At 41.4% G+C, this 13,110-nt stretch overlaps 1 protein-coding gene across 4 annotated transcripts in view; it reads left to right on the plus strand.

Annotated features, from left to right (window-relative positions):
• The window catches only part of TMTC3 (transmembrane O-mannosyltransferase targeting cadherins 3), a 49,128-nt gene that overhangs the window by 26,454 nt on the left and 9,564 nt on the right, over positions 1 to 13,110 (plus strand). For all 4 annotated transcript variants that reach the window (XM_020777570.3, XM_073000298.2, XM_020777587.3 and 1 more), the window contains 3 exons: positions 6,268 to 6,416; positions 10,177 to 10,297; positions 11,893 to 12,004. In XM_020777570.3, the coding sequence (XP_020633229.1) occupies positions 6,268 to 6,416; positions 10,177 to 10,297; positions 11,893 to 12,004 (382 nt within the window). The remainder of the gene's footprint in view (positions 1 to 6,267; positions 6,417 to 10,176; positions 10,298 to 11,892; positions 12,005 to 13,110) is intronic.

Consider the following 13,110-nt stretch of genomic DNA (forward strand, 5'->3'; position numbering starts at 1 on the left):
GCATTTTCAGTGACAAGAACATGAATCATTATGTCACTTGAAAATCCTGTATTTCTTCTTTGTGGTCTCTGTGAATCCACACTAATAGGTTAATCTGCCCCTGCGCAGAGCTCTCAAGAATATTCTAGAGCTCAAACATGCGTTCGCTAGGACTGACCCCGCCAAGTACACATCGTCCTCCCGTCGTGGTGATTACCTTAGTCCTTTTTGCCGCTGCTGAGATCTCATCTCTCTGAGTTCTCCATTCGTGCAGATTGGTTCTTTTCCTTAAAAGGGGGGGGGGGACATAATTAATCATTAGTATTTTTAAATAGACTGTTCGATATACCTTTTTGTTACTCCTTGTGTGTTTCTTCTCCATCCCCCCCCCCCCATTTTTCCCTCTTCCCTTTTTATGGCCCCAACAGGGCCGTTTAAGAGGTACACTTTGTGCACGAATAAGTTGCCGGTTTCTGACGGCCAATATTTTTTTTCTATTTTGTTTGGGAGAGTCGCATCAACCAGCTTCTTGCTCCTATTGCAAAAACTTTACTAAAGAAGCCATTAAGCTCTGTCAACAATGCCTTAAATCTTTTCTGTGGGAGCAATCTCTTCATCCACCATCCATATTGGAGGACTCCCAAGCTTCACAACTGGCACCAGTTTCTTCAGCCACCAATTCACCGTTACAGTCTCCTAAACCTAAGCCAAAATTGTCGAAGTCGTCTGGATCAACGTCTCAATCCACCCCGACACCTAAGACTACTTCAAAACCACCCAGAACCAAACTGAAGAAATCGAAAAAGTCTTCTGTAGATACCCAATCGCCGATACAGCATCCTTCCATACAGAATCAACCAATTATTGATCTTGATACCGACCATGAATCCATCCCGCCTCCGTCTGGCCAACCTCCCTTTCCTTTGCTCACTTGGTCTCCATCTTGGGCAGATAACCTTGTCTGAGGTGACTGTGCTGTCTTATTTGGCCTGTTTGAGCCCCAAATCTTTGGGTTGCTCTGTGTCTGGGTGTGACTCTGAATCAATATACAATGGTGTCCCACATAGCGACGATAATCCGTCGAAAAAAAATAGTTGCTATACAGATTTGTCGCTATGCGGCGCAAAAAAGCCCACAGGAACACATTAAAACACATTTAATGCGTTCCTATGGGGGAAAAATTCACCGGTCTGCGAAAATCCTCCATGCGGCCGCCATTTTCGCTGCCTGGTAAGCGAGGAAAGGGTGCGAAAACACTGCAGGTGGCCATTTTATTTACTCGGCGGCCATTTTGGAACCGCCGATCAGCTGTTCTAAAAAGATCGCTATACGATAATCGGTAAGCGAAACAGCTTTCCGATCATCGCAAAGCGATTTTTTACTATGTAAAACATTGTTATGCAATCGCTTTTGCGATTGCAAAAAACACATCGCTATGCGGATTCGTCGTTAAACAAATTGCTCGTTATGCGGGGCACCACTGTATGTTCCTCTTGATCCAGTTCCTATGCGGAAGAAAAATGCAAAATTCCACCACATCGATGACACTGGCCATTCTGCTACCCTTATCTCACAGCCTCCGAGTCATTTGGGACTGTTGGTATCGCCAGACTCCCGGGCTTGACATCATCGGCCCAAACGAGTAACAGTTTATGAGCCTCCCCTTTACTATGAACCGCCACCTAAGCGGTATCAATCGGTATTGGCACCATGATACCGAATGTTATGTCAATCCCAACCGTTTATGGTATGCATACTATTATCCTTTGAACTCTTCAGCGTTCCCCTCACCTCTTCAATACCGTCCTGGCTACTACTACGGTCAGTCTTCCGATGATGAGAGCATTTATCCTGCTTTGGTACTGAAGACCCCTAAGAAAACTCACAAATGGCATGTGTCAGCTGCCCTGGTTCCATCGACCTCAGTACCGAAGTAATCAAAACCTTTGGTCGAACATTCTGTCCCATCGGCTAATATGGCTGTCCCTTCTTGGAACCGCTCATCATCTTTACAAGTTATCAGAACTTACACGGGACCACCGCCCGGTACCTTGGACCACACCTCCTTGCACAATTGGTACAGGGAAGGCACGGTATCGGAGCCTCCAAACGCCACCAGACAGATCCCCCTCCTGATACATCTACTTCATCATACTAGCAAGGCTCATCACTTTCACCAGAACATTTGTCAGACTCTGACTCCTGTTTCTATGGTCCCTCAAGAATCACCTCCCAATCTTCCTACTCCCGATTCCGATGTTGCTAATGCTAACCCTCTGAGGATTTCACCATCTGAGGATTTCTCCTCTTATTCCCAGTTAATCCTCCATATTGCCAAGGCCATGGACCTTGACGTTCAGTAACCAACCCAATTCGAATCTGACAAGGTATATGAGGATATTGATGATCATCAGACACCCCCACTTCATATGGGGTTCATTCCATCCCTGCTCAAGCTCATTAAACGTTCTTCGGCCAAACCATCAGTGCCTTAGATCTTGTGCAAAGTCAAGAATCTATATAAGACCCACAGTACCAACACAGATTTTCTCTCCAAGCATCCCCCTCCTAATTCTGTGATTGTGAATGTTACCCAGAATCGTTCTCATAATCACTCCAACAACACTTGAAATAATAAAGAGGGTAGAAAATTGGACATTATCAGTTGTAGAGTTTATTCTCTCGCATCCTTTACCCTACAGGCTGCCAACTATTTAGCTGCAATGGGAGCTTGCCACAAATTTCTTTGGAACAAGGCTCTTCCATCTCTACAGTCAGCCTCTGGAGAGTACAAACCTAGGGGACTCACCTTTCACCAGTATGCTATGGCACTTGCATGGCAGGAGCATATCACGGCATGACATATAATTGAAGCAGCCTCTAAACATATGGCCACAGCTGTAGCCTTACATAGACATGCCTGGCTATGTTCCACAAGCATTTCAGAAGATTCTAAAATCTCGACGGTGCTGGTCTGATGAGAAAACAGACAAGATCCTTGATACCCTACAAAAGATGAGAAAAACTGCACGTTCCTACAATACTCAGCCCTACTACAGGCCTCAGCGTTATCAGCGGTGTCATCAGTATCCACAAGTCTTTTCCAGACAAGCAACACTACTTACCTCAACTGTCTTCCTCCTTCTAACCTCATCAGCACATTCAAAAACAGTGCCCTCATCAATCCTTCAGGCGCCCTGATAAGAAAAGCAAACATAGCCTCTGACTTTCCAACCGTCCTGCTTCCCACCCCATTCCCCTCCTGTCACCACCCGCCTCGTACCCCATTTTCAATCTTGGGCAACCCTGGTTCACAATGCTCACGTCCATGACATCTCAATCCATCCGTCTCCCTCACCTCCCTCATCTCCTCACTCAGCATCATGGACAGACTTACCATCCCGACCTACAATCCCTGCACCTAACAGCTTGGTGGATCCTCTCTCCCTAAATGCAATCCTCACCCATTCCAGGAAATCAACCACAAATCAACTTTATTCATACAAGTGGTCTGCTTTCCAAAAGTTCACTCGTCAGAATGATCTTCCTACGGCTCCTACTACCCTATGAGTGGTTTTGGCCTTTCTCTCTTATCTCTTTGAACGCCATCTCTCATTATCCACAATCAAAGCCTACGTGTCTGCTATCGTAGCTTACCAACCACAGGACTAAGACGCCGCCTTGTTATTCCAGCATCCCACGCTGAAGCGTTTTCTCCGGGGAGTGGCTCATCTCAATCCACCTAGGCCCTCTCCTATGCCCCAGTGGTCACTACACATGGTCCTCCAGCGTTTATCACTTCCACCCTTCGAACTTCTTGCCATTTCCTCCAAGCATTTCCTGTCCTTTAAAGTTTTGTTTTGCATGGCCATCACATCTGCCCGTAGAGCGTCCGAACTAGCAGCACTCCGTGTAGACCCTCCGTTCCTGCAATTTTGTCCAGATAAAGTCACCCTATACCCAGACATTTCTTTCCTTCCTAAGGTCATTTTTGATTTCCACGTCCATCAACCAATTATCCTACCTACCTTCTTCCCATCACCATCAACAGGAGTTGAGCAATCCCTCCACCTCTTGGATGTGAGGCGTGCCCTCACCTTTTATGTCAAAAGGACTGCCTCTTTTCATAAATCTAAGCAGTTATTTATATCACCTTGTCCACCTCACAGTGGGGCACAGATTGTGCAGACCATACCCATCACTTACCAGCTTGCCCAGAAATCTCTCCCTACCAGTGTCAAGGCTCACTCCACCAGGGCAATCTTCGCGGTGTACCTGTTCCAGATACCTGCAAGGCTGCTACATAGTTAACTCCATCGACTTTTGCATCCCATTATTGTTTGGATGTAAGGGCCAAAGCAGATGCAGCTTTCAGTCGCACAGTATTGTCTTCGGTCTTGCCATGACATGCCTCCACCTATAAGGTAAGCTTGTTAATTACCCATTAGTGTCCGTTCACAGAGACCACGAAGAAGAAAGAGAGGTTACTTACCTGTAACTCTGGTTCTTCGAGTGCTCATCTGTGAATTCACACTTCCCGCCTGTCATCCCCTCTGTTAGTCACGTCTGTCTCATTCTGCAGGCAGTGGTGGGCTTTTTGGGGAACTGAGGTAATCACCATGATGGGCGGACCATGTGTACTGTGGGGGCAGTCCTAGAGAACGCATGTTTGAGCTCTAGAATATTCCAGCAATCTCTGCGCAGGCACAGATTAACCCATTAGTGTGAATGACCACTCGAAGAACCACAGTTACAGGTAAGTAACCTCTCTTTTTTAAACCACCATCATCTCCATATATTTAGAGGACCCTTTGTAGGGTATTTAAACATTGAGGGCATACTAAAATCCCAATTTTGCTTCGAGGTTAAGAAGCACAATGGATCAGGCTTATGTTATGCAAGGCTAGGCTTTTATTTATTCATTTATTTATTTTGTGACCTGACTAGAAATCTTTAGGAACTAAGACTTAGCCCAGGGAACTAGACATCCCTTTATTACTTCCAGCCTTCCTCTTTTTTCCTTTAGCAGGTTTTTTCCTATGCGTTCATTTTTCCTATACATTCATTGCCACCCAGAGTAGACCTTTGGTCTAGATGGGCGGGGTAGAAATATAATAAAATAAAAAATAAATAAAAATAAATAATTTTGAAATGAAGTGGCTGAAATCCATTTGGCATAAATTTATGCCATGCCAGCTGGATGATACCACACACAGAGTTAAAACAACAACCACCTCCAGCATCACCAAGCAAACCAAAGCACAGTAAAAAAAAACTATTTAATGCACAGCATAACAAAACAAAAAAAATTGCAGACACAACAGAACTAAAACAGCCTCTTGCCCACATCTCATTTAGTTGCCTAGGCTCATCCCTACCACTCCCAGCTTAGAATTCCTCCCCTTTCCCTCTGTATGTCTGGGTAGGTTTCAAGGCCACTTAGGTTTGGGGACTGAATTTACCTGTTGACGCTTTAATAATTCTACAGAAGACCTAAGAATGCCTTTGTATTTTAAGAATGGGATGTGTCTTTGAATACCACCTCGAGGACCCCAGGAGTGGGTATCTTGAAAAGTCATGCCTGACTTAAGTCAGACTAAATTTCAGTAGGTCTGCTCTAAGCATGGTTCAACCCTGAAGCCACTGCTGCTTTGCACAAGCTGCAGTTAAGCCAGAACACTGTCAAAGGTGGCTTAACATCACAGTGGAAGTTGATAACCAATTTTTCTGGTTTGAACAAAATGATTCCTTAGAAGCTTGCTGGTTTGACTGGTACACAGTTTAACAGAAGAGCAAAGGATCTGTGTGTGGAGCAAAAGGTTGTTCCATATCCTGGCTTAATGAGCACAGATAAAATAACAGTATGTGAACATAGCCAAAGAGATGCAGTTCAAACAGAAGGAAATATATGGATGCAGTTGGAGTAAGTCCAGTTTTAGAAGTCCTGTCATGTTTCTGAAGTTAAAACACACATTTCAACTGGACTTTTGAGAGGGGAAAATGTTCTGAAAGTAGAACCTTTTTTAAAGCTAATGAGAACTGGATCTAGTCTGTGTTTGAGTACTGGCTTACAAACGCAATGTGAGGTTTGTAAATGTTCAAATGTTCCCTAACCTAAAATGCCTTGCAAAGGTATTTGAGGTCAGCAAAGTAGAATGCAACTATATTAAAGAATCTCTAATCCACATGCACATTAATACTCAGATATTCTTTATGATAATTATGTAAATGCTCTCTGTTTTGGGTTACTTTAAGTGTCCATGTGTCTTTTTCCTTTGCAATTTTCAGGCACTTTGTTTAATAGTGTTGCCTTTCATCCCAGCATCAAACCTTTTTTTCCCTGTTGGCTTCGTGGTGGCAGAACGAGTGTTATATGTTCCCAGTATGGGATTCTGCATGTTAATCGCCCATGGGTGGAGAAAGCTCTCAAGCAATAGGTAAGTTAAAAGTTAGTGCTGAGTGTGTGTTGGTTTTCAGGTGGCAATTGAATGTGGTGAAGTTGTATGAATGACACAGTTGTCTCAGTGGGTGAATCTCTTGCTTCACCTTTTTTTTCATTAATATAGGATTTACATTTGGAATAGGGAGTGGGGGAAGTGTATTCTGAAATAAATCTTCCTCTCATAAAAGTAATCATTAATGACTTGTCACTTAGTCCTATACATATTTCCTCAGAAGTAAGTCCTCTTCTACTCTGGATTTGAGCTTTGAACACGTTTAAAACAAAAAGTTTTGCATTGTTTTCATGTACAATGATCTGCAAAGTCTTTTGAAAAGTTTGACTTGTTTATATCTGCAGTACTGGGTTTTCTATAACCAATGAGGAGGATAACTTCATTATTTAATGCAATAAGTATTATAAAATAATTGGATTGCACTCTCTTACACTTGCATGGATGGCTTATCTACATCTTTCCTCAATTTCTATTACTATTGTATTCTTAATGTCTGATTGGTTTACAAATTCACTGTTCTTGTGGGATGCAGTATCAATACTGACAATCAAAACATCAGCTAGTTATTTACTAATCTCTTTTGTTTTGTTTTATTAAAAATGGAACCCCTGCTTTTCTGAATAACACATAATACAATGCATATGTTAGAACATATAAGAAAAAGCAGATGGGGAACTGTCATAATAGTAAATTAAAAGGAACATATTAATGAGATGATGTTAAATGTATGTTCATCTAAGAGTATAATTCATTATTGGTGTTACAGTTTTATTGGCAATCTTAGTTTAGTTCACCACCAAGAAACATTATTTTCCCCAGTTTGTGGAATGTGATAAAAACAATTAATATATAATAACAGTTACAGCATTCTGCAATGAAAACAATGGTTCAACATGGGAAAAAGAAATTTAAGTAGTACCTGGAGGGAAGGCCTGTTTGAATAACCAGGTCTTAAGTTGGTTTTTAAAAATGCCCAGCGAGGGGGCCAGACGGATCTCGGAAGGGAGTTTGTCCCAAAGAGAAGGAGCCACTGCCGGGAAGGCCCGGTGTCTTATTTTTCTTTCCAGACCTCTCTCGGCATTAGACTCCTCAATCGCCCCTCCTGACTAGATCAAGTGGTATGGGTAAATCTACAGGGGTAGATCTAGATAGAGTTGTGCTTTTGTGTGCATCCCTTCTGAGCTTTAAAAAAAGGATCCCAAGCACTTTTCCCCTAAAAGGCTGAGTCATTTATTTTGGGAAGCCATGGAAATGCAGAGATAGAAATGAGCAGTCTAAAGACTTTTGGTTCCTGCCTGGAGTTAAAGTGAGAATGCCAGCCAATGGTATTAAAGCTACTAGTCATTTTCTCTGGGGTTTGTGAGTTCCCATATCCACCAAGGCCATAGAGACCCTGTTACTTCCCGTCACCTATTGGTATCCCAAGGTAAGTCACAAACATCATTAGTTAGGGAATAGTAGCAGAATTGTTAGGTTTGGCGTGAGGAAGATTTAGCTTGCTAAAAGCTACAGCAGAGGTCTGCTTATTTGAAACTGTACTTTCAAGCAAATAAACAGATAAACACCCCTGATCAAATTTTTATTGCATTCCTCTAGACATGGAGTCTGCCTGCTAGGGATGTGAAACTCTTTATCAATTTTATTGCTGGTGCACTTCTTAGAGTTTCCCCCTTCCAGTATTCTTCTCGCTCCTGGTTTCATATCAGGTTGAAACAATAAGAGAGGCATCTTTCCACACATATTGGGCATATTTGTCACTTTTTCACACATTTTTAGAATTTACGTGTTTTCTACTCATTTTCCCACTCAATAAAGCATGTTTGTGCATACTGTCAAAATATATGAAGCTTTCTAGGTTGCACGCGCTTTTCAAATGTATGCATCATCTTCTATCCATTTTTCCTTTGTAAAAAAATAACACAGACCTCAGAAATATATTGAATTTTGAAGCAAGGTGCCCTGTGTGCCATTGCAAGTAGAGAGGGATGCAAAATGGTCAGTGTTATCGGAAATACACTTCATTCTTTTTCATCCTTTTGATTTTCCTGTAAGTTCTCTCCCTCCCCCCCCCCATCACATTAGAATCAATGGAAGGCTTTTGCCCACGTAACTAATACATGTGGAGGCATGAGTTCCTATATTTACCCAATTCGGGAAGGATCAGAAGATCTTTTCTGCTCAGATGCCAACAAAAATTTCTAAATCTGGGTGTGTGGTTTTGCTTTCTTGAAGAGCCAGATTCATTTTCAACTTTGAAACAGCTGTAATTGCTTTGCAGCAGAATTTATTTGCTGTGAAGGTGTTTGTTGCAGCTTACTAATTATGCTTTTATCCACATTATTCTAATACTTAATTTAATCTCTTCTTCATATCAAAGAATTAAATGATTAATCTTATTTCACTGGCATTGGTTTGCTTTTGGTTTTTTGTAAGAATCAGAATAAAGAAAATGCAGATTAGCTGTATCTAAGAAATTGGTTCCAGCTTGACTAGAATAATTTTGGGGAGGATAATGGTATCAACTGCTAGCTGTTTTCAAAAATTTTATTGAATGAATTACCATGTGCTGAATAACCAGCAATGCTTTTTGAAGTAATTTTGTGTAATATCAGGACTATAGAGGAAAAGTAATAATCTGTGAGTACCTTAGATGACCTCTTTATTTCTGTTGGTGTTGAGATTTAATGAGGTGTGTAAGAATATACCATATTTTTTCGTGTATAAGACACCCCCACTTTTCTAACCCAAAATTTAAAAATCTAAGCAGGGCTTAGCAAGTGGAGGGGGGAAAGAGATAAAAACAATCCCACGGCTGCATGATCACTTTGATCCCTTTCCCCCTCATGCAACCATGGGATTGCTTTGATCATTTCCCCTCCTTTTTGCTAAGCCCCGTGGGACTTAGCAAGTGGAGGGGGAAAGCAGGGATCGAAGCGCTACAGGATTGCTTTGATTCCTCCTTTCCCCTCCACTTTCAAAACCCTGTGGGACTTAGCAAGTGGAGGGGGAAAGGGATTAAAGCGCTGCAGGATTGCTTTGATCCCTTTCCCCTTCCACCTGTTTTTATTCTCTCCTCAGCTTACTTCCATGTATAAGATGACCCTCAATTTTTAGTCTAAAGATTTCAGACAAAAGTATCATCTTAGACCACAAAGAACACCAAAAAACCTAGCTCCTGCATTTCTTTTTAAACTGCTCATTACATATGCAGTTGTTAAGCATAGCAGGATAGTTGAGTAAACCTTTAATTATATATACAGTGAATATAAAAAGTGTACACACTCCTGTTAAAGTGTCAAGTTCTGCGATGTAAAAAAATGAGACAAAGATAAATCATTTCAGAACTTTTTCCACCTTGAATGAGACCTATGAAGTGTACAATTCAGTTGAACAACAAACTGAAATCTTTTAGGTGGAGGGAAGTAAAAATAAAAAACTGAAATAATATGGTTGCATCTGTGTGCAGACCCTCTTATAACTGGAGATGTAGCTGTGTTCAGCAGTTCCTTGAGGCACTTTAAATGTTGGCAGATGTGTACTGACTCCTCCTTAACATGAATTTGAACATGATTGTTTGCTGCTCAACATGGAGGTGACTGAAAGAGGTGACTGAAAAATAAGGATCGTTTTTGTGAAAACTGGTATATTTAAGGGTACAGCACAAATATTGGCAACTTGTGGTAGACTAAGTCTAGAGTTATGTTAAATGCATGCTCTTTTCCTCTCCTCCCCCCTTCAACAGTGTGCTAAGAAAGTTTTCCTGGGTATGTCTGTCTCTGGTGCTGTGTGTTCATGCCCTAAAAACACTGCACAGGAACTGGGACTGGGAATCAGAATATACGCTGTTTATGTCTGCTTTGAAGGTACAAAAGTACATTTCAAATTCTATAATTCTTACTATTCTGCATTTCTGAGAAGAAGTTGATAAAAGAAAACCTGCGAGGAAGGGACTGTTCCTCAAAGTAGTGGTCTCCACTACCAAATTCTTATAGAGACCAGTATGAATGTTTAAATTACATGTACAAAAGCATTCATAGAAAAACAAACCTGCTCGTGTCTTCTTACAGATGTTATATGAACTTTTCAAAGGGTTTTATGCTGCATTCACATTAGGTAATATAATTTTGAACAGAAAATTTTACTTTTTAAATTTATGTTGGATGTATCTGACCTTGGATAAGTAAAGCTGTTATAAGAATTAAAGTAATGCATGTTTCATTTTAAGATTGATGTATCTTAGGAAGAAAGTTTATGAATAACCAAAATTTCCTGACAAAGTTTAATATTAATTTGTGCTTCCAAATCAATGCTGACTTACGATGACCCTTTTCAGGATTTTCTAGGAAGAGAGTACCTAGAAATGGTTTTCCATTGCCACCTTCTGGGAGTGCTCAGGGACTGTTCAGCTTATCCAAGGCTACACAGTAGAGAATCAAATTCCCAATCTCTGACTCAGTAGCCAGATACCTTAACTGAGCTATCCAACCAGCATGTATTTATACAATGGGGTATAATGGCTAGAGAATATTCTTCCAAATTTTAGTAGATTGGTATATGGTTAAAAGCTGATTAAAGGCATTTTACATAAAGGCCTGTCTGACAGAGGTGGGGAATCTTTAACCCTCCAGATGTTCTGGACCACAACAACCCTCACCTTCAAATAGGGCTGCTAAGAATTGTAAGCCAAAACAGTTGTAAGCCAAAAGTTCTCCTGCCAACGGAGATATGTGAATAGATATGACTTTGCTCACAGATTATCTATGGATTTGAGCTTTCCTTTTGTACAGTAGGATGCCTGTATCCATGGGGAATTGGTTCCAAGCCGCCATCCCCAATGCTGAAAACAGCTACAGTGAATGCTATATGTAGCATGGTAAAAGAAAAAATCCAGAAAAAAAAATATTTTCACTATCTATTATCAGAACTGACCATTAGAGGGAACTAGAGACCATTCAGAATGCATAGGATGGTCTCTGGCTGCCCCTAGTGTCCATTTCTTGTAAATACATAGTGAAAATATGTGCGGTCCTCTGAAGATGCCGGCCACAGAGACTGGTGAAACGTTAGGAAGAACAACCTTCAGAACACTGCCAAAGAGCCCGAAAAACCCACAACAACCAAAATATGTTTCTATTTTTAGACCGTGGATAAGTTAAAAGTGTGGATACCAATCCTACAGATACAGGAGTCGTACTGTATATTGATTTGTTTATATAAGTTGATTTGCTCAATTCCAAGAACCCTTAGGATTTTCGGTATGCATGTGAGAAATGCCAGCATGCACTCAGAAGGCCCACACAGGCAGAAAGTGTATTTGCACATTAGTGTATCAAAACACCCACTGCTTCTCCAAAATCCAAGAGATTCAAGTATCAGGTTACACTTCAACAAAAGACCTCTGCTTAAATGGTACAAGTTTGATATGTTCTACAGTTTTATATTTCTTTCCTATGATCAGGTGAATAAAAACAATGCCAAACTCTGGAATAATGTGGGTCATGCTTTAGAAAATGAAAAGAACTTTGAAAGAGCATTGAGATTCTTCATACAAGCCACTCAAGTGCAGCCAGGTGAGTTGGAAACAGTGGTGTAGAGCGATCAGCCAGGATATTGATGACTATGCCAAAACCTATACTAGATACCAGACTGTTGAATAATAAAATGCAGCCTTTATAATACTGTGGAATCTTAGGGCCCTAAATAAGTACATATGTGTATAATTACTTGCTAGGTTAGATCTGTTTCCATTCTCAATCCAGCACTAGAAACATTATAAGCAGATATTGAAAGAAGCATTTTTGTTGTTTCATCTAGCTATTATTAAATTAGTTACAGTGGGCCCTCGACTTACGACTTAATCTGTTCTGGAAGTCCATTCATAAGCTGAAACATTCGTAAGTCGAAACCAAATTTCCCCATAGGTATGCATTGAAAATTAATTAATGTGTTCGTATGGGGGGGGAAAGGTCAGAAATGTAAAAATAAATAAAAGAAAGTCATTTACCAGGCCTTGGTAGCCCCCGAACTGCAGGAAAAAGAACACCAAACAGCTAAAAGCTGGGAGCCTAGCAGCCATTTTGTACTCTTCTCTGCTCCTGCCCCCCTCTCCCCGCCTAACAGCTGATCGGCTAGCTCTTAAGAGGCTTCCAGAGGCTTGCTCAGCATCTAAAAAGGCAGTGGAATAAAGCTCCCCTGCTTTCAGAAGCCTCCCGGGGGCAAGGGAAAAGCATTTTTTTATTTCCAGCTTTAGTCCCCTGCCTTTTAAGGTGCTGAGGAAGCCTCTTAAGAGCCAGCCGATCAGCTGTTAGGTGGGGAGGGGGGGCAGGAGCATAGAAGAGCACAAAATGGCTGCCAGGCTCCCGGCTTTTAGCTGTTTGGTGCTCTTTTTCCTGCAGTTCGGGGGCTACCAAGGCCTGGTAAGTGACTTTCTTTTATTTATTTTTAAGTTTCTGACCTTTTTTCCCCCTCAGCTGAGAGGCAGGGAGGGAGGGGGGCTCTTTTTTTTCTGTTCGTAACTGGAGGGAAGTTCTCATGTTGGGTTCCCTATTTCCCTATGGGAGCGGTTCGTAAGTTGAATTGTTCGCAAGTACGGCAGTTCGTAAGTCAAGGGTTGACTGTATTAATCTTTGAATGTTAGCTGTCTGAAGGAGAGGAACCAGAACTGAGAAATGTTGTT

This window comes from Pogona vitticeps, chromosome 5 (assembly GCF_051106095.1).
Source record: "Pogona vitticeps strain Pit_001003342236 chromosome 5, PviZW2.1, whole genome shotgun sequence".
NCBI lineage: Eukaryota > Metazoa > Chordata > Lepidosauria > Squamata > Agamidae > Pogona > Pogona vitticeps.